Here is a 20,894-nt window from a genome sequence, read left to right on the forward strand (position 1 = left end):
GGTGAAGCTAGTCATATCAGAGGAGCTAGATAAACTTAACCAATTAAACAAGGAACTGGAGGTACTGTATCCCATTCATGTGAAATTGTCTACTTCACAAAACGGGTATTGTATTCAGACAACAATAAAAACAAGATACAAATCACTAGATTCAACAACCCAAACAGCATTACAAGAGACAACAACCCACTGACCTTTTAAATTCCAGGCTCAAACTTGGCGGTCTTCACCGCACCTGCCACCGCAGTTAATTAATCCTTACTCTCATTTCCTTCTATAGCTCTTCCAAAAGTTCTGTGCATTCCCCCATTCCATATTTACTTATGTGCTCCACTTTTCTCCTTTTTTCCTGTCCGCCATCTTACCCCTACCTCATGGCCAGCTAAACGTTTTATCACAACCTTTATTTTAGTCTATTCAAACAGACCCCATTTCAAAGAAAACAAGTACTCATTAAAATCAGATGTGGCCAACACACTTAACAAGAGAGGATAGAGAAAGTTTGTTGATGCTGAGAACAGAATGTTATTTTAAGAAACATGTACATTCTTAGAACGTTCCCTGAGCGCTACTAAAATATTATTGTGGTTTTTAAGGTAAGTTTTCTTAATGTTCTCAGAACAAGTTGAGAACATGACTTGAAATAGAACCATGAGGAAACATGCTGAAGTACTGAAATTCCCAAAGAAGAACATTGTTAAGAAACATTCTCAGAAGATGTTGAAAACATTACTTTACATGGAACCTGTAGGGAACAATATGCTGAAGTACTGAAATTCTCACGAGGGGAATGTTGTTTCATAATGTTCTCTGAACTACTTGAAAACATTCCCAATGTCAAACCAGTTGGAGAACATTCCTAGAACATTACCAAAATTGAAATGAAAGGTAACCATGTTTGAACTTTTAGGAAACGTTCTGTTAAAGTAATGAAATGCGAAGAAAATAAAGTATTTTTGAAGTTCCATAAAGGTGCTGAGAATGTTCCAGAGCCAACCCACAGGGCACAGACGTCAATTCAATATCTATTCCAAGTTGGTTCAACGTAATTTAATTGAAATTGTGGAAGCAATGTTGATTCAACCAGTGTGAAGCAGCTATCTTGCAGAATTCCCAGAAAGTTGTAGGAAGGTTGTATGCAAAATAACCATAGGACAACCACGCTCTCGCCAAGCGCTAAGAAACATGGTTCTCAGAACGTTATGTGCTAGCTGGGATGTAAATTGTCCAACAAAGATTACTGGTAACTGAGAATTTTGTTATAGCCTAATAAATAAATAGGCCTACTGCAGCTTCGTGTGATCATGATTTGGTTGGGGGCTCAAACTGCGATATCATTCAGTCTAATTCAGGAATGAATAGCATTGTTTCAATTCATATTCATAAATTGAGAAGTTTATCAGCTTGTATTCGAACATATATTTTTTCTGTAGTCCTGTTGGTGTCCGTCCCATAACCCTTACCTAACCATTTAAAAAAACTTAAATGGGGTAGGAACGTCCCGAGAATTCCGTATAGCATGGACCGTCCGTCTGATGTCGCTGTAGGTTTCTTTGAAAGTTGTCGTGTTGCAAATCTCGTACAAAACCGTGAGATTTCCAATTCGCGTTCCTCTTTAATTTATCCTCCAAGATGGTAGGTAGTTACATGTATCCCCCTGCTGTAGAAATTGGTTTAAATCTATGTCCATCCCGAGTTTTGCGAGTAGAAAAAAACACATTTGTAAAAGTTGTCTTATATGTGACAGACAATGTCCCGCTCCCATGTCACTATTACTGATTATGTGGTGAAGAAACGTAAATCGGCGAAAACTCACCGATGTTGGATACATGCCGTTCAAAACTAGCTAGTTAACCACGTTTACTGGCGAGATTACGATGGCGTAAATTAGATGCATTATGTCACGGAACTTTGTAAAATGTGCTATATTCGCCTTGTAATACTTACCTTGGCCATTGTGACCAGAGATCTGTTGTGCTAACTAGTCATTTAGCTGGTAGGGGGAGAGCTAAGATGAGGCTCGAGCGCATTATGCCTAGGTGTATATTTTTCTATTTGGTTATTGACCTGGTTGTAAAGTCTTCTGTTTGGTGGTTGACATGACATGCTTGGCTAAAAAGGTCGCCTACTGGTGGGCCAATCATGACTGTTGCTACCTAGTTTGCTAACCTCAAATGATGTCTTGCAGCCCACCAAGAAGACCAAGACCAGGAAGCTCCGAGGGCATGTAAGCCACGGACATGGTCGTATCGGTGAGTTGAGCATAGTCAGCATTGGTGATACTTGTGTGTTATGTCACATCTTGTAATAACTTACAACTGTCGTTTCTCTTCCTAGGCAAGCACAGGAAGCATCCTGGAGGTCGTGGTAATGCTGGTGGCATGCATCACCACAGAATTAACTTTGACAAATAGTGAGTAGAGCACTTTTACCTTGTCTGGTTCAGTGTGACACTATTCAGCATATCTTACAGTAAGCCTACACTGCATTGTTTGGTGGGCTCTGGATAAGAGCGTCTGCTAAATGACTAAAATGTAAAAAAATGGTGGCTTCAGTAGTAAGAAAACATTATCAATGTTGTTTAAGAGAGTGATTGTCAGAGACTCAGTCTCATCTTGACAAACACCATTGTCTTGGTGTGCTAGAGTTCTCTCAGAGTGAAGACTGTTCCTATTCACCGACTGGTCCTCTCATAGGCCAGTCACCCACATGGGCAGTTACAAGTGTCATACATTGTTGCCAACACATCTATATGTCCAATACATAGTAGTTTGCTCACATTACTGAAGGTTGTGGGATGAAATCATCCCTCATCACTTTCATTTTGTGCTTCTGGTAAAGTTACTATTAAATGCTTTACCTATAAGGAAATAGTCAGGTACTTATAGCTGATGGATTTGCTGTCCTACCGCTTCAGATCTCATCTGTTGATTACATTATCATCATGGCAAACTGTTATAAAGTGGCAATATGTAACTTTTTGGCCAATCTGACCCAAATTCTGATACAAATGTGGGTTATAGATCTATCATTTGATTTGGAAGCAAGTCTAAAGTGTTAGATTTTTTTTCTATATGCGCTATTTCTATGCTTCCCTTAAAGTTTATTTTTTTTGGTGTCTGTCTTTTGGTTTTGTACAACAGCTTCAATCAGATGAAAAACCATTTTTGGTTATGGAAAATATATTTCACAGCAGTTTACATGGTACAATGATTCCCAACACTAAATGGTCTTATTTTGTCACATTAGGTGCACTGTTTGTTTCATTAACCAGGAAATGGTGGAGTGATTTGTGTTTAGTGCAACTGTAAGGGTGGATTTGGTGTGAGTACAGGTGTTAGCATACCGTAAATACCAAAGTGTGTGTGTATATACACACAAACAAAAGAGAGAAATTCAAATGATACAGGAGCTTCTCATCTAAACCATATTGCAGTGTTGCACATTTAACTAATGCAATTTTTCTCAAATGTCTGGATATTTTAAGCCTTTCATTTTCAATTTGGCTAACAGTGAAAAATGCTGTTTACTGGTACTAAGGTAATTCTTGCAGGGACTTGTGGTGTGGGAGAGCTGTTGTCTTTACACCCCCCCCCTCCCCTTTGAGTGTTATAGTGTATGTGGTGTAGATGTCTCCCATACTACCGCCAAAAGAGATCTCTTAGGTTTGAATCTAGATCTGTCTCATTACGCTACACAAGTGTCTCTCCTGGACCTAGTTTGCCGTCAATGTAGTGTAGAGGCCCTAAGACTGAACGTTTTACTTTCAGCTTCATCACCAGTAACACAATGAGTTTGATATATCACCTGTCTGGTCTCCTCTGTGCCTCCACAGCCACCCGGGCTACTTTGGTAAGGTGGGTATGAGACACTACCATCTCAAGAGGAACACGGTGCACTGCCCCACTGTCAACCTGGACAAGCTGTGGACGCTGGTGAGCGAGCAGACCAGGCTCAACTACGCCAAGAAGCCTGAGGGCCCCGCTCCCATCATTGATGCTGTGCGCGCTGTAAGTATCTTCCCAACAGGACAGTATGTCTGGTCCCAGATGGAAGTTGCTGATTCATACAGTTAATGGAAAACAGTTGTTGTAATGGCTTTTTCTACAGGCCTTTTCTTCAGTCCTGTTCTAACACCTCTGATTAAGGTAATCATGGGCCTGGTTAGTGGCTGACTGTTATGGTGGTGTTCAGTATGCCACACAGTGAGTGATGCAGCCAGAGACTGAGTCTCATCTTGACAAACACCATTGTCTTGGTGTGCTAGAGTTCTCTCAGAGTGAAGACTGTTCCTATTCACCGACTGGTCCTCTCATAGGTCAATCGGCCACATGGACCGTTACAAGTGTCATACATTGTTACAAACAAATTAATTGACCATATATAAAGTGAACTGAAAACTAAAATTAGTTTCTTGTTGGACATGTTCAAGTAGTCTTCAGGAGGGTTAGCCACCCCTGATAAGGAAATTCAGCAATTTCCGCTGTGCGTTCACTGTGAGTACTGAGGCTGTACCTGTTAGGTTATTTAACAGTGGTTAAGTAGGGTATTGTAGCTATTTGATCATAATGCAGGCCTACCAGAGTGGCCTACCATAAAAAAATGGAAGTGGCTGTATCGCTCAGCCTACAGTAGCAGCCAATGTGTGGTATTCAATATAGGCCTGCATTCCATGAGACTTCTGAAAAAAAACTGCAGGGCTTGACATTAGCCTGTTTATCCACTTGTCTTTCAGACAAGGTGACTGAGAACTTATATTGTGGTGTTTCATGCAAGAAACCACTTTACAAAATAAAATGCACCATTATTACAGAGAATCAGACAAATTCTACTACCTGCCGCCTATTAGCTACTTATCTTATTCAAGCCTGTCTCAAAATGCAACTCTGCCCCTTTAAGTAGGAAAAAAAGCTATTTTACCTGACTCACTTTTCAAAGATTGTAGGAAGCAATCACTCCCCCATTGCTGACTAAGAATGATATATAAATAACTGGGCTAATAACTCACTAACTAGCAAAGGATATGAACAAACGTGCACACGTTGCTACATGCAGCTCTTGCTTTGATCTCAACAAGCGCATCTACTCACAACCTCATGCTGTAAACAGTCCAGTTCAAAGTGAGTGGCACAGATCCATATATGGCAATGGTCTATTTGCAATTAGGCCTACTGCAGCTCTGATTGGTTATGGAGCACCAGTCTGTGTAGAGTACGGGCCTGAGTTATGAATGCAATAGAATCCTACTCTGATGCATTCTGCCTACAACAAAAGCTACCCTTGCCACCACATAGTTAGTTTCGTTTTGGTATGTTGCATTGTATTGCTAATATTGTGTTCATTTGATCACAATTCCCACAGTAAAGGGAAACGTTGATAGTGTTAAATAACGGGGTAAACTCTAGAAAGTTGAGTGAAGTTCAATCTCGTGCTTCTCTGCGCAGGCTGACATTTCTTCTGCTGGGGGAGCTGGGCAGACGCGTAGCTTAGAGGGAACATTGCACTAAAGTACTTCTATAAATGTAACTGCTACTGGGCTAACTTCAAATGAGGCTTGTGGGCGTCCTAGAGCAAAACAACCGATGTGTTTTGTGAAAGTCTCACCTTTTGATGGTGTCCTGTTACTGTGTAGCCCAAACTGTTCGGATGCTACAGACAGAAGTTAGCAGATCGGCAGTACCGACTTCCGACGAGTCCCGTGACTCTGGTGGGGGTCATAGAGCAAAACGAGTTATCTTTCCAGAGGAGTCATATTAGTTTATAGGCCAAACTGTTCAGACGCTATAGACGTTTTTGTGAGAAGACCGACTATCGGATATTTCCTGGTCTGACAAACGGCGCTGTATATCTTCCACCCCAGAAGGCCGACATAAGCGGATGGATTGAGATACAGTCCATGCAAACAGACAGATTCGATGGGTATTAACAACCCGCTACCCTTACCAATACAGCTGGAGAAAAAGATCCTAGTGGAAACACCATTGCTGCTGTGATGCTTTATCAAGGGGATAGAGATGGTAGTAGTGGTAATTTGAGCCATGTATGTCTTCAAGATCTGCTGCCTGTTTTGGTCACTCGTTTTGCAGATTAAACTTGAGTAACTACATGGCAATGGCATGTAGGACAAAAAAAAGTGTGTAGATGTGTTGGTTAATGTTGGTTCTGTCGCTCCCCACAGGGCTACTTCAAAGTGCTGGGCAAAGGCAAGCTGCCCAAGCAGCCTGTGATCGTCAAGGCAAAGTTCTTCAGCCGACGGGCAGAGGAGAAGATCAAAGCAGTGGGAGGAGCCTGTGTGTTGATGGCATAAGCTACTGTCAATGTTTTTCAAATAAACTGTATAAATGGGATCGTCTTGTGGTCTGTTGAAGATGTAAATGTTGCCTGAAGCTTAGCTCACACATTGTTGGGTAAAATATGTCAAAGGAACAGAATGGATTGATTTGCTGCATAGAGCAATGCCTTTGTCACATTGGTCAACAACCTTGGTCCTTGTAGTTACAGGGTGTGGAGACTAGTTCCAACCAGCATGTACACATCTGATTTGGCTAATCAAGGTGTGTTTGAGACATTGCCGTTGTCCTGGACAGAATCGCTGATCTACAAGTTACCTTGAATCCACCAAATAACTGTCAGGATAATAGGATGCATGAGGTGTCAGTGTTTGGCTAGGTCAACCTGTACAGATAGTTTTGCAGGACCAGGTTTGTGACCAGGGGTGAGTCAAATACAGTTTGCGGGTCATGACCTAAATTATTTGAATCACCTGAATTTTCTGTTATAATGAAGTAGGCGTACATTCGTAGTTTGGGTATTTGATGTCTCTGTTACATTACCAAAACAACCTAAGAGTCACTAATGGGGAAAAAAACTATTTTTAATCAAGACATGATTACATCCGGCAGTGTAAGTAACCATTTCACAGCACATTGATTCGGGCCATGAGCAATGCCCATTTTTTAATAAATATTTTAATTAAACATTTTGACACCTATACCAGAATAAAGGATTCAATTTCGTGAGAGACGGAGCGGGATCAAATCAATCCAGATTATAAAGGCGGCGCCCTACACCGGAAACGTGACGACAGTCTTTAAAGCAAGTTTAGTGCGCGCAAAAGTAATTTAAACAGGCGTACATTTTCTGGTAAGTAGCTTTCTGTAAATACATTTCTCGTCCACACAAATTATGATTGGATGGGAATTCGTGTTCAATATATTCTCTAATTTAGGGATCTACTCGAGTGCTCACGGCCTGTTGCATTGCTGCGCGCACAAAGCAAGGCAGATTGTGACGTCAGCGTTATTCTACAATATTTTTCTTGTCATAAGAGGGTTGTTTGCGGGTGGGTTGGGTACAGCAGAGATTTGACCCGCGGTCTTGTTTCCTATAGCGAGGCACGCCTGGCAGATGGAGTTATCCCTGCTCCGCTCCGCCAGACTCGGCCTGGAAGTACTAGAGCGAGCCTCGAGACGGAGTGTAGACTGGTCTAGTGCGAATCCGTGTCCCAGTACAACACCGAAGGATGACAACGCCGGGAGTGAGGAGGTAGACCTATGTGTAACTATTAATTATATTAATTCGATATTACATTTATTATGGCCGAGTATGGCGTTAGTCATGCAAACACCTTACTATGTTTATCTTAATCGGCGTAAAGTCATAATCGAAGTAAGCATACGCAGATTGCACAGAAAACCAGATATTTTAATCTTTCGAAAAATTAGGACTTCTCACTTTAGTCGGCGTTCCAGACGGCGTTCCAGACGTGAATATTTGATCTGCGCATGTGCTAGCACCCTCAGCGCAAACTTCCCCTTCTGTGCGAGTGGAGTGAGTTCACTGAAAGTATGCATTTTAAAAATGGTTCTCACATGCAAACTTTATTTGTCCGAACTCGGAATCAGATGGTCTTAGTAAAAATAACATGGTCACTGTGGTAGAACGTTTGTTTTGTTGGCGATTTTCTGCATTTATAAAAAAGTCCCATCAGTAGCCAGATTTCAGATGTCCCATGTATTGTATACAGATGTATTAGGGACATCGTTATTCATGCAAAGTATGCATGTAAAAGTTTTAAACGAACTATTATATTAATCTGACTATCCACAATAATTGTATTATTGCGCGCATGGAACCGTGCAGTCTTTATGGCAGCTATCTTGTTTTCCCTGGTTTCTTTGTACTATGTGAAGCACTGGGGCATTTTGGGAACTTATCTCATTTGTCTCGTGCAATTGCGACATCAATTTTTCGACTAATAAATTAAGGATATGTACCCCTTTGATTCTTGAAGAATATAATTTAAAGTTGCACTATGCAGAAATTGATCTGACATTTCCTGGTTGCTAAAACTAATTGTTTGCCTAATTTCAGTTTGTGACAAAATAAACTAATATAGTGTAGAGAATCAATGTACCATCTAAACAGCTGTGAAATATATTTTCCATAACCCAAAATATTGTATTTTCAGCTGTTTGAAGCTGGTGTACAAAACATTTTAGAATGGGAAGCATAGAAATAGAGCACATAGAACAGATCTACTGCTGCTTAGACTTGCTTTCAAGTAAAATGTTAGATCTATAACTCACATTTCTATTTTGACTTTGGCCGGGTTGCCCAAAAAGTTACATATTCCCACATGAGTTTAGTTCAACTGTCGTACCCTATCAGAACCCAAAATATATATTTTGTTTGTTTAACTAGGCAAGTCAGTTAACAACAAATTCTTATTTACAATGAAGGCTTATGAACAGTGGGTTAACTGCCTTGTTCAGGGGCAGAACGACAGATTTTGACCTTGTCAGCTCGGGGATTCGATCTAACAACCTTTTGGTTACTGGCCCAATGCTCTAACCACTAGGCTACCTGCCGCCCCTTATAATATAAGTTTAACTCCAATGTTTGTTAACAAAGTAAATCTAAAACACTGTATAGACTCAACATGGTTAAACTATATATTTGGTAGCATCGGTGGTGAGTCCTTGCATCCATAGCGCTTTGTTATTGTTTCTACTGCTGATTGCCACTTTGATGTCCAACTGTCCATATTCAGGTTCAGGGAGACTCAGCCCACACAAGCCTGGATGATGCTTTTGAGACCATAGCTGAATTCATGGCACAGACAACATATCAATGCAAGGTATGTGCTCCAAACCAAGTCTACTGCCCTTACTTTGTGCATGCTTTTGTCAATGCTAGATAAATATGTTTGTATTACAGAACTTTTACATGTCGGAGACAGAGCCTAGGGAAAATGAGAGAACCCATGTGTGTAGATACCATTCTCAATCTCACCAACGCCCAGGGACCTCACTGCAGACCAGGAAACATGTGAGGCAAAGTTACAGCCTTTCAGTGCAACAAACTGTCATAAAGCCATATTGTACATTTAGAATTGTAGGGCAGAGCCCATATATTCAAATGGGAAAGTCAACAAAAACATGCCATTTGAAATGGCGTTTGTCATACTCCTGTGGTTGAGATACTAAGCTATGCCTGTGTTTCTACAGGCACAGTCATCACCTGAGGATTTCCACATTGAGGTGTCTCCAGGTACCTATAAAATTACTGCAGGAACGCAGGACTCACAGCAACAGACCCGGGTAGTACGCATTAATGCAGGAGAGAGCATGAACCTCACATTTCACCTCTAACCTCTCACCAATCCCCATGACCTTTCTGCTAACAATAACAAAACTGCCCAACCTGAAAGTTTACGTACATATTTTCACGTCTTCTGTTGAAATGTCGCTTTAGAGCGACAGTGATAGTGTTATTAATTTGCTGCTAAATGAGAAGCCATATTTTGATGATGTAATCATGATTTTATTTTTATATTCAACTTTGTATGTAAAATGTCTATCCAAACGCATCACGTAAAGATGTTTTTTTTTTTGTCATATCAGTATAATAAAGTATATATTTTATATCAATGATCATTTAGTTTATGGCAGTTTTTCTTGTCAACTCAACTCTCAATTGAATGTTTAATACATATACTCCACAAGATTCATATCTGATAGACAAAACCTTAATGTATAAACAGTTGTGACCGCGTTGCCAGCGGTTAACTGAAGTATTGTTTTTGGATGAGGTCTGGAGTCTGTCAGGCGCAACACATCCCTGATGGTCACCCTTCTCTCACAACCAGGAAGTGGGTGAAACGCTGAGCAGTGATTGGGTGAGCCACTGATCTTAAAGTCAGGGTAGATGGCTTTCGTGGACTGGAATTTTCGGGTACTTTCCCTGACAAGTCAACAGATGTAATCATATTTCTGGTTGAACCATGCATGTTGTACTTAGTTTTATCATCAGTTTTACATTACTGCATTTTCAGCATACAGCTGAAATCAAATTGTATTTTTCACATGCTTCATAAACAACCAGTGTAGACAAACAGTAAAATACTTATGGGTCCTTTTCCAACAATGCAGAGTAAAATAAAAAGTGACAAGCAATAAATACACAGTGAATAACAATGAGTCAAAAATAACATGGTGTATATCGGGTGTGGTGTTTTTTGTGTTGTATAAATAAAAGTCTAAGGCGGAAAAATGTAAAAATAACATGGATATATATATATATATATATATATATATATATATATATATATATATATATATATATATATATATATATATACAGGGAGTACCAGTACTGAGTCGATGTGCAGGGGTACGAGGTAGCTACGAGGTAGCTATTTACATACAGCACTGTGGTGTGGACGCAGAGCAAATTGTCATGGCAGCATGGCGGCGGAGGAATTCGCTGGAGCTCCCTGATGATCCGCTCATGCTGAGATGCAGGGATCCACACAGCTAGAGTCACTATGCACCTGCATCAGCCTCCCATTCCACAGCAGCACCTGGAGCCCCTTCCCACTGTCTGCTGCAGGGGCAAAGATAGAACTCAGCTTACTGTGCAACATATAGTGACACACACTGGTCTTGTTTACAGTTCCTACTTTCCTCCATCGTACCTTTGTGAGCCCACCACCAGTAACTTTGAGCATTACTGAAATAAAAAGGGTGAAACATCTGTCATAGTTCTCAGTATGGCTGTGACGATACCAGTATCACTATTTTTCCCATGGCAAATTTTTTTAACACGAAGCTGACTTAACTATTCGGTCCTTTAAAAACCTGCAGTGTGTAAAATATTGTGTGCTATAGCTTGGAAAATAAATGTGACTGGATAACAACGTAATTATGTTCGTTCCCAACATTAGGGCTGTTTTCCTAAAGAAGTTAATTCCGCTTCGTGTTTTGTTTCCGTTCCATTATACTAACCGGTATTGCGATAATGGTATTGTCCCAGCCCTATTTCTCAGATCCTGAGTCATTACCCTCACAGACAATATAATAGTCTAGCTGCTGACAAGAACACATCTCCAGAGATACAACCTCGCCTTCCATACCTGTCAGTGAATCATCTCCAGACCCATAGATACAACCTCGCCTTCCTTACCTGTCAGTGAATCATCTCCAGACCCACAGATACAACCTTGCCTTCCATACCTGTCAGTGAATCATCTCCAGACCCATAGATACAACCTCGCCTTCCATACCTATCAGTGAATCATCTCCAGACCCATAGATCCAACCTCGCCTTCCATACCTGTCAGTGAATCATCTCCAGACCCATAGATCCAACCTCGCCTTCCTTACCTGTCAGTGAATCTTGTGTCTCCATTCCGGAGACCACTCTCCCCAGACCACATCTCCTTAGGTCAGGTTCCCATGGGGACAACACTACATCACCAGGGACCAGACAGTGTGCGTGGGCCTGAGTGTGATTCAGCATGTCTGGTGAACAGACTAACTGTGTCTGCTTCTGGAACATCCTCATACTGTGACCGTCTCCCCCTTCAGGTCTTCCTGTCAAACTCAACCACGTACACACTCTTCCACCCTAAACCTGGCGTTGAAGAGAAAATCAATCATATCTAGGAGCAGGCTAAAAGCAATGCGATGATAGTTACATAACACAGAGGTTACAACCTTGTTGCTTAGGCATAAGTTAAATGTGGCATTTATGTTGTATCTCTTCTGTGAAAAGGAATCCCTGAGAGATTTGATTGGCCTATGTTTGTCATTGTGGATTGTGCTATTAAAGTAAGAGATGGGCTTTAGGGAATTGCTTCATGTTAGTAGCCCACTTGGTCCTCCACTGTCTCTGCTTGGGCACTTTCATGATGTCAAATTACCTTTAATTACTTTCACAAAGTCTTCACTCATTTATATTGATATTTCATGAGCATGGTTGTCAACGTTGAGTGATACATCTTTTGTGTTCGATATGTTAGATATCATTCGAGTTGTTGCATACATTTTAGAAAATGAAGACTCGTAAAAAATGAGAAAGTGCTGCCTTTTTGCAACATAGTGATAAGAGACATCAATGTAATTTAAGACAGAATAAATATATGTAGAGGCTTATGGAAACATACTGTATAAATCTTTGGAAAATACAATACCCTATTAAAACATTTTAAGATGCATCATACATCTATTACAGACCTACCTGGCAAAGCATGGTATTCAATCAGAACAATATAATATATATCACAGCCACTTCTATATGATCCTTACTGGAATTGAACAGCTGGTCTTGGCTGCTAGCGCCACACCAACTAAGTCACATCCCACTGGGCACACACTGGTTGAATCAACGTTGTTTGCACATCATTTCAATAAAATTAAGTTGAACCAACGTGGAATAGACGTTGATTTGACATCTGTGCCCAGTGGGATAGGACAACACTGAGCCACACAGGACCAATCAGCCTTAGTAACATATCTTACATCAATTATATATCAATCTGAGCACTATCCTGAGATGTCTCTTCTACATTACTGCAGGTCCAGTTTCTGCGACAAGATGGAAGATCTCAATTTCACACCCTGAATGATTATCATCGTCACCATCAATTTGTGAATGCGGTCCTAAGCAATGGTCCAACAGCAGCTACACTATATACAAAAGTATGTGGACGCCCCTTCAAATTAGTGGATTCAGCTATTTCAGCCACACCCGTTGCTGAAAGGTGTATAAAATCAAGCACACAGCCATGTGTGTCCATAAACAAACATTGTCAGTACAATGGCCTTACTGAAAAGCTCAGTGACTTTCAACGTGGCACCATCATAGGATACCAACTTTTCAACAAGTGATTTCGTCAAATGTCTGCCCTGCTAGAGCTGCCCCGGTCAACTGTAAGTGCTGTTATTGTGAAGTGGAAACGTCTAAGAGCAACAACGGCTCAGCCGCGAAGTGGTAGGCCACACAAGCTCACAGAACCGCAAGTGCTGAAATGCAAGTTCCAAACTGCCATTGGGGGCTTCATGAAATGGGTTTCCATGGCTGAGCAGCTGCACACAAGCCTAAGATCCCCATGTGCAATGCCTAGAGTCGGTTGGAATGGTGTAAAGCTCGCCGCCTTTGGACTCCCAACAGTGGAAATGCGTTCTCTGGAGGGATGAATCATGCTTTACCATCTGGCAGTCCGACAGACAAATATGAGTTTTGGCGAATGCCAGGAGAACGCTACCTGCCCCAATGCATAGTGCCAACTGTAAAGTTTGGTGGAGGAGGAATAATGGTCTGGGGCTGTTTTTCATGGTTCGGGCTAGGCCTTTAGTTCCAGTGAAGGGAAATCTTAACACTACAGCATCCAATGACATTCTAGATGATTCTGTGCTTCCAACTTTGTGGCAACAGTTTGGTGAAGGCCCTTTCCTGTTTCAGCATGGCAATGCCCCCGTGCAAAAAGCAAGGTCCATACAGAAATGGTTTGTCGAGATCGGTGTGGAAGAACTTGACTGGCCAGCACAGAGCCCTGACCTCAACCCCATGGAACACCTTTGGGAGGAATTGGAGTGCCGACTGCGAGCCAGGCCTAATCAGTGCCCGACCTCACTAATTCTCTTGTGGCTGAATGGAAGCAAGTCCCCGCAGCAATGTTCCAACATCTAGTGGAAAGCCTACAAATAAAAATCAAATCAAATTTTATTGGTCATATTCACATGGTTTGCAGATGTTAATGTGAGTGTAGTGAACTCCATATGTAAACAAAGCAAAAAAAGAAATGTCCTCACTGTCAACTGCGTTTATTTTCAGCAAACCTAACGTGTAAATATTTGTATGAACATAAGATTCAACAACTGAGACATAAACTGAACAAGTTCCACAGACATGTGACTAACAGAAATGGAATAATGTGTCCCTGAACAAAGTGGGGGTCAAAATCAAAAGTAACAGTCAGTATCTGGTGTGGCCACCAGCTGCATTAAGTACTGTAGTGCATCTCCTCCTCACGGACTGCACCAGATTTGCCAGTTCTTGCTGTGAGATGTTACCCCACTCTTCCACCAAGGCACCTGCAAGTTCCCAGATATTTCTGGTGGGAATGGCCCTAGCCCTCACCCTCCAATACAACAGGTCCCAGACGTGCTCAATGGGATTGAGATCCGGGCTCTTCGCTGGCCATGGCAGAACACTGACATTCCTGTCTTGCAGGAAATCATTCACAGAACGAGCAGTATGGCTGGTGGTATTGTCATGCTGGAGGATCATGTCAGGATAAGCCTGCAGGAAGGGGACCACATGAGGGAGGAGGATGTCTTCCCTGTAACGCACAGCGTTAAGATTGCCTGCAATGACATCAAGCTCAGTCCGACGATGCTGTGACACACCGCCCCAGACCATGACAGACCCTCCACCTCCAAATTGATCCCGCTCCAGAGTACAGGCCTCGGTGTAACGCTCATTCTTTGACGATAAACGCGAATCCGGTGAGACAAAACCGCAAGTCCGGTCTGGTCCAGCGACAGTGGGTTTGTGCCCATAGGCGACGTTGTTGCCGGTGATGTCTGGTGAGGACCTGCCTTACAACAGGCCTACAAGCCCTCAGTCCAGCCTCTCTCAGCCTATTGTGGACAGTCTGAGCACTGATGGAGGGATTGTGCATTTCTGGTGTAACTTGGGCAGTTGTTGTTGCCATCCTGTACCTGTCCCGCAGGTGTGATGTTCGGATGTACCGATCCTGTGCCGGTGTTGTTACACGTGGTCTGCCACTGCGAGGACAATCAGCTGTCCGTCCTGTCTCTCTGTAGCGCTGTCTTAGGCGTCTCGCAGTATTGACATTGCAACTTATTGCCCTGGCCACATCTGCAGTCTTCATGCCTCCTTGCAGCATGCCTAAGGCACGTTCACGCAGATGAGCAGGGACCCTGGGCATCTTTCTTTTGCCGTTTTTCAGAGTCAGTAGAAAGGCCTCCTTAGTGTCCTAAGTTTTCATAATTGTGACCTTAATTGCCTACCGTCTGTAAGCTGTTAGTGTCTTTACGACCGTTCCACATGTGCATGTTCATTCATTGTTTATGGGTCATTGAACAAGCATGGGAAACAGTGTTTAAACCCTTTACAATGAAGATCTGTGAAGTTATTTGGATTTTTATGAATTATCTTTGAAAGACAGGGTCCTGAAAAAGGGACGTTTCTTTTTTTGCTGAGTTAGTGTAGCGAACTCCGAATGCCCAGGATTTTGGAATGAGATGTTCGACGAGCAGGTAAACGTGAGGTACTGTTTGTGCATGTGCCTTTTGAATAGATCTCTGCCCTTTATGTATAATTCAGCAGTCACGGTGGAATGTCTGGTTCATTACTGCAGTGAACAACAGAGATAGAGGGATCCGCCATTTTGGGCCCAGTGTTTTGGTTTCTAATGATCACAAGGTTGTAAGACTGAACTGTCTTATATTGCGCTTGAAAGTGTCAGTGTCCTAGGGTGGCTGTCCAGTGACTCCAGTCCCAAGGAGATGCTATGTAAGAAGGAGAGAGGAAGGGAAGAGAAGGGTAGACATTCCTTTCCCCCACTTCTAGTACAGTTCAAGAATCAGACAGGGGTGCACATTTTTGACCTAGTACTACACAGTTGATTAAAATAATCAACAAATCATCAGTACCCCTTGGGGTCCTGAGGACCTTGTTTGCTGACCCATGTTGACTCCAATGCTTCCCACAGTTGTGTCAAGTTGCCTGGATTTCTTTTGGGTGGTGGACCATTCTTGATACACATGGGAAATTGTTGAGCGTGAAAAACTCAGTAGTGTTGCAGTTCTTGACACAAACCTACTACCATACACCATTTAAAGGCACTTAAATATTTTTTCTTGCCCATTCACCCTCTGAATAGCGCACATACACAATCAATATCTCAACTGTCTCAAGGCTTAGAAATCCTTCTTTAAAAGGATTGGACCCTTTTTTTTTTTTAAATGGCCTAAAATGGCATACCCAAATCTTACTGCCTGTAGCTCAGGACCTGAAGGAAGGATATGCATATTCTTGATACCATTTGTAAGAAAACACTTTGAAGTTTGTGGAAATGTGAAATTCATGTAGGAGAATATAACACATTAGATCTGGTAAAAGATAATACAAAGAAAAAAAACATGATTTTTTTTTTTTACCATCATCTTTGAAATGCAAGAGAAAGGCCATAATGTATTATTCCAGCCCAGGTGCAATTTAGATTTTGGCAGCAGTGTATATGTAAAGTTTTAGACTGATCCAATGAACCATTGCACATCTGCCCAAAATGTTATATCAAGACTGCCAAAATGTTCCTAATTGGTTTATTAATACATTTTTAAGTTCATAATTGTGCACTCTCCTCAAACAATAGCATGGTATTCTTTCACTGTAATAGCTACTGTAAATTGGACAGTGCAGTTAGATTAACATGAATGTAAACTTTCTGCCCATATCAGATATGTCTATGTCCTGGGAAATGTTTTTGTTACTTACAACCTCATGCTTATCACATTAGCCTACGTTAGCACAACCGTACCGTGGGGTGGGACCGACCCCGTAGAGGTTAAACTGTCTCCTCCCCTTCATCTACACTGATTGAAGTGGATTTAACAAGTGACTTCAATAAGGGATCATATCTTTCACCTGGTAAATTTATGTCATGGAAAGAGCAGGTGTTCATAATGTTTTGTACATAAAGTATGGATTAATTATAAAAATCTTTGTGTATAAGGTCCTCCTGTGAGTGGAGATAAAGACCACGTCTCAGCACGACGCCATTGTTAGTACGTTTCACTCCTCGATTGTTCAGCCTGCCTCGCAACAGGTTGGCTTCCAGCAACCTCCTCTCCATAATGTGGTACGGCTGCTACAATTTTTTTTTTACATTTTAGCTGACGCTCTTATCCAAAGCGACTTACAGTAGTGAGTGGATACATTTACATACTTTTTTCTGCACTTGTCCCCCATGGGAATCGACCAAAGAGTTAGGTCTGCTTCGTGTTTTCATTCTTTTTTTGAATATATATATTGCGATACTGGTATTGTCACAACCCTAATTACTTTACAATGCAGCATAATGTGACTTGCAGGCCTTATGTGGCCTGTAAACTATGAGTTTTAGGCCACTGTATTAGGGTAAAACTAGGCCCTCAAAATAAGGCCTTATGAAAAATGTATTGTATTGTCTTCAATAATTTAATTTGAATGACAACATCTTCACTTATGATCTCATTTGGTGAAGTTCACAGGACTGAAAATGAAAGAATGCAACAACCAGCAAACATGGGTGGTTCTGGCAATTCTAAAATTCACTCGAAAGGCACCCTGGGAAATATGCAAATAGGGCGATTGAATTCCGGTCCTGGAGGGCCGAAATGTTTCTAGTTTGGGATTTTTATGGTTCTTCAGAGACTCTTAAAATGGTTCCCCTCTGCTATCGCTCTCAAGAACCTTATTAGGTTCCAACTTGCACCTTTATTTTTAAGAGTGTAGATGCAAGTACAACACATGCATTTGTTCTCTTTCACACACATAGGCCTTCACACTTACTGTAGCCTATGTGTATGCAAATTCAACTGTTACTATACTCAATCAGGAAACGGAGGAACACACTGGAATGGGCAAAAATTACAAAACAATTATTTTTTGTATGATAAAATACTTGTATTTTTTAAATGTATTTAATTAAAATACATGTATTTGCAAATACAGTGCATTCAGAAAGTATTTAGAACCCTTGACTCCCCCCCCAAAAAATGTACATTACAGCCTTATTCTAAAATGGATTAAATAAATAAAAAAATCCTCATCAATCTACACACAGTACACCATAATGACAAAGTGAAAACAGGTTTGTAGAAATGTTAGCAAATGTATAAAAAATTAAAAACAGATACCTTATTTACATAAGTATTCAGAACCTTCGCTATGAGACTCGAAATTGAGCTCAGGTGCATATTGTTTACATTGATCATCCTTGAGATGTTTCTACAACTTGATTGGTGTCCACCTGTGGTAAATTCAATTGATTGGACATGATTTGGAAAGGCACACACCTGTCTATATAAGGTTCCTCAGTTGACAGTGCATAAGCCAAGCCATGAGGTCAAAGCAATTGTCCGTAAAGCACCGAGACAGGATTGTGTCAGCACAGATCTGGGGAAGGGTACCAAAAAATGTATGCAGCATTGAACGTCCCCAAGAACACAGTGGCCTCCATCATTCTTAAATAGAAGAAGTTGGGAACCACCAAGACTCTTCCTAGAGCTGTCCGCCTGGCCAAACGGAGCAATCGTGGGAGAAGGGCCTTGGTCAGGGAGGTGACCAAGAACCCAATGGTCATTGACAGAGTTCCAGAGTTCCTCTGTGGAGATGGGAGAACCTTCCAGAAGGATAACCATCTCTGCAGCACTCCACAAATCAGGCCTTTATGGTAGAGTGGCCAGACGGAAGCCACTCCTCAGTAAAAGGCACATGACAGCCCGCTTGGAGTTTGCCAAAAGGCACCTAAAGGACTTTCAGACCATGAGAAACAAGATTCTCTGGTCTGATGAAACCAAGATTGAACTCTTTGACCTGAATGCCAAGCTTCACGTCTGGAAGAAACCTGGCACCATCTGTACGGTGAAGCATGGTGGTGGCAGCATCATGCTATTGTAACAGTGTAGGTTCCGTCCCTCTCTTCGCCCCAACCTGGGCTATTAGCGCGCACCACCGCTAACTAACTAGCTATTTCACATCGGTTACACTATGCAGGGGTTTGCAATTCCAGTCCTCGAGGGCCGGATTGGTGTCAGAGTTTGGCTAACACACCAGACTCTAATTACCTAATCATGATCTTCAGTTTAGAATGTAATTTGATTAACTAGCTGTGTTTGCTAGGGATGGAGTGAAAGTGTGATGCCAATCAGGCCCTCGAGGACTGGAGTTGCCCACCTCTGTATGGGGATGTTTTTCAGTGGCAGGGACTGGGAGACTAGTCAGGCTCGAGGGAAAGATAAACGAAGCAAAGTACAGAGAGATCATTGATGAAAACCTGCTCCAGAGCGCTAAGGACCTCAGACTGGGGCAAAGGTTCACCTTCCAACAGGACAATGACCCTAAGCACACAGCCAAGACAACGCAGGAGTGGCTTTGGGACAAGTCTCTGAATGTCCTTGAGTGGCCCAGCCAGAGCCGGGACTTGAACCCGATCTAACATCTCTGGAAACCTGAAAATAGCTGTGCAGCGACGCTTCCCATCCAACCTGACAGAGCTTGAGAGGATTTGCAGAGAAGAATGGGTGAAACTCCCTAAATACAGGTGTGCCAAGCTTGTAGTGTCATACCCAAGAAGACTCAAGGCTGTAATCGCTGCCAAAGGTGCTTCAACAAAGTACTGAGTAAAGGGTCTGAATAATTATGTAAATGTGATATTTCAGTTGTTTTTGCTTTGTCATTATGGGGTATTGTGTGTAGATTTGAGGGGGGAAAACAATTTAATCAATTTTAGAATAAGGCTGTAACATAACAAAATATGGAAAAAGTCAACAGGTCTGTATACTTTTCAAATGCACTGTTTGTTTTGGAATGTTTGTTCAAATAGATGCAGGGTTTTTATTTCAGCTGTTCAGAAATAAGGCCATAGACAAAGGCTACATCATCATGGTTCAGAATGATTAGAGCTTTTTAATAATGGAAATTCCCTTAGCCAAAAATGTTCATTGTTAAATTGTCAAAACATGGAAAATATTCCATTGTCCTGTCAGGTCCACATCTTCACCTGCGGGATTAAAACTTGACTTAATTTCTCTCGTGAATGATCTGATTTCTCTCTAAAGAAACCACAGGTTGGGCTCATAAAAAAAACCTGACCTAAATGGAATTCAAGTAATTGGTCAATTAGTTGTTTAATAACCGAAAAAAACGTTGGTTAGCTCAGCGTTAGCAAAGATTATGGATATACTGACACTTAGCAGCAGCTATGTTAGATAAAACGCATGCGTAGAAAATGATCCGGATCATTAGCTTTAAGGAAAAATACAATTTAAAAATGTATTTTTCTAATTGATTTACAATATTATATAACCTTTTATTTAACTAGGCGTCAGTTAAGAACAAATTCTTATTTACAATGATGGCCTAGGAACAGTGGGTTCACTGCCTTGTTCAAGGGCAGAACGACAGATTTTGACTTTGTCAGGTCAGGGATTCAATCTAGCAACCTTTCAGTTACTGGCACAACACTCTAACCACTAGTCTACCTGCCGCATCAAAGAAGTTTCAACAATATTTGTTATAATGTAACTTGTCTATAGTGTAATAAGACCCCACACAAAAAAATAAAGAAACTTTATCTGTGATATTTCACACACACAAAAATAAGAAACATTTTAATTTCCTTAGAGGTGGAGGAGGTGTGGGCGAAAACTCAGTTTCTGTAGCCATGGCCTAAAAATAGACTATATAAATTACAAATGAGTGTGAGCCCTTATATATCCAATGTATACGTTACCTTTTGTAGGGTAATTCTACTTCATTAAGTCAGATATACAATAAGCTTGGATAAAGGTCACGTTATGTCTGCATCAATACTCAGC

The 20,894-nt window shown here is 41.4% G+C and overlaps 2 protein-coding genes and 2 non-coding genes across 7 annotated transcripts; all 4 read left to right on the top strand.

Moving 5' to 3' along the window:
- The first annotated feature begins 1,840 nt into the window (after positions 1–1,840).
- LOC106584615 (large ribosomal subunit protein uL15) lies at positions 1,841–6,347 on the top strand. The gene is made up of 4 exons (XM_014170094.2): positions 1,841–2,252; positions 2,338–2,413; positions 3,836–4,010; positions 6,179–6,347. The coding sequence occupies exons 2-4, from the start codon at positions 2,382–2,384 to the stop codon at positions 6,305–6,307; spliced, it is 336 nt and encodes a 111-aa protein (XP_014025569.2). The 5' UTR covers positions 1,841–2,252; positions 2,338–2,381; the 3' UTR covers positions 6,308–6,347.
- On the top strand, positions 2,597–2,725 carry LOC123729981 (small nucleolar RNA SNORA3/SNORA45 family). Its single transcript, XR_006761675.2, has one exon. It is a non-coding gene; the product is annotated as a small nucleolar RNA SNORA3/SNORA45 family (small nucleolar RNA).
- LOC123729980 (small nucleolar RNA SNORA3/SNORA45 family) lies at positions 4,219–4,347 on the top strand. The gene has a single exon (XR_006761674.1). It is a non-coding gene; the product is annotated as a small nucleolar RNA SNORA3/SNORA45 family (small nucleolar RNA).
- A 670-nt stretch (positions 6,348–7,017) lies between the features above and the next one.
- Positions 7,018–9,935, top strand: LOC106584614 (A-kinase-interacting protein 1). Of its 4 annotated transcripts, none has more exons than XM_014170087.3 (5): positions 7,018–7,143; positions 7,391–7,557; positions 9,053–9,139; positions 9,220–9,330; positions 9,510–9,935. In XM_014170087.3, exons 2-5 carry the CDS (start codon positions 7,408–7,410, stop codon positions 9,651–9,653), a joined length of 492 nt encoding a protein of 163 aa, XP_014025562.1. In that variant the 5' UTR covers positions 7,018–7,143; positions 7,391–7,407; the 3' UTR covers positions 9,654–9,935. The 4 variants fall into 4 exon arrangements, with proteins under 4 accessions (XP_014025562.1, XP_014025564.1, XP_082824261.1 ...); XM_014170089.3 differs by having other exon boundaries at positions 7,019–7,143; positions 7,391–7,545; XM_082968135.1 differs by lacking the exon at positions 7,018–7,143 and having other exon boundaries at positions 7,183–7,557.
- Positions 9,936–20,894: the final 10,959 nt, after the last annotated feature.

The sequence above is a fragment of the Salmo salar genome, chromosome 23 (assembly GCF_965601325.2).
Source record: "Salmo salar chromosome 23, fSalSal1, whole genome shotgun sequence".
NCBI lineage: Eukaryota > Metazoa > Chordata > Actinopteri > Salmoniformes > Salmonidae > Salmo > Salmo salar.

Coding starts and splice junctions, on each gene's coding strand:
- LOC106584614 (XM_014170087.3), top strand. CDS start 7,408: ATGGAGTTATCCCTGCTCCGCTCCGCCAGACTCGGCCTGGAAGTACTA. Junction 9,140..9,219: donor AGACAACATATCAATGCAAG/GTATGTGCTCCA, acceptor TTTGTATTACAG/AACTTTTACATGTCGGAGAC. Junction 9,331..9,509: donor CACTGCAGACCAGGAAACAT/GTGAGGCAAAGT, acceptor GTGTTTCTACAG/GCACAGTCATCACCTGAGGA.
- LOC106584615 (XM_014170094.2), top strand. CDS start 2,382: ATGCATCACCACAGAATTAACTTTGACAAATA. Junction 2,414..3,835: donor AGAATTAACTTTGACAAATA/GTGAGTAGAGCA, acceptor GTGCCTCCACAG/CCACCCGGGCTACTTTGGTA. Junction 4,011..6,178: donor TCATTGATGCTGTGCGCGCT/GTAAGTATCTTC, acceptor CGCTCCCCACAG/GGCTACTTCAAAGTGCTGGG.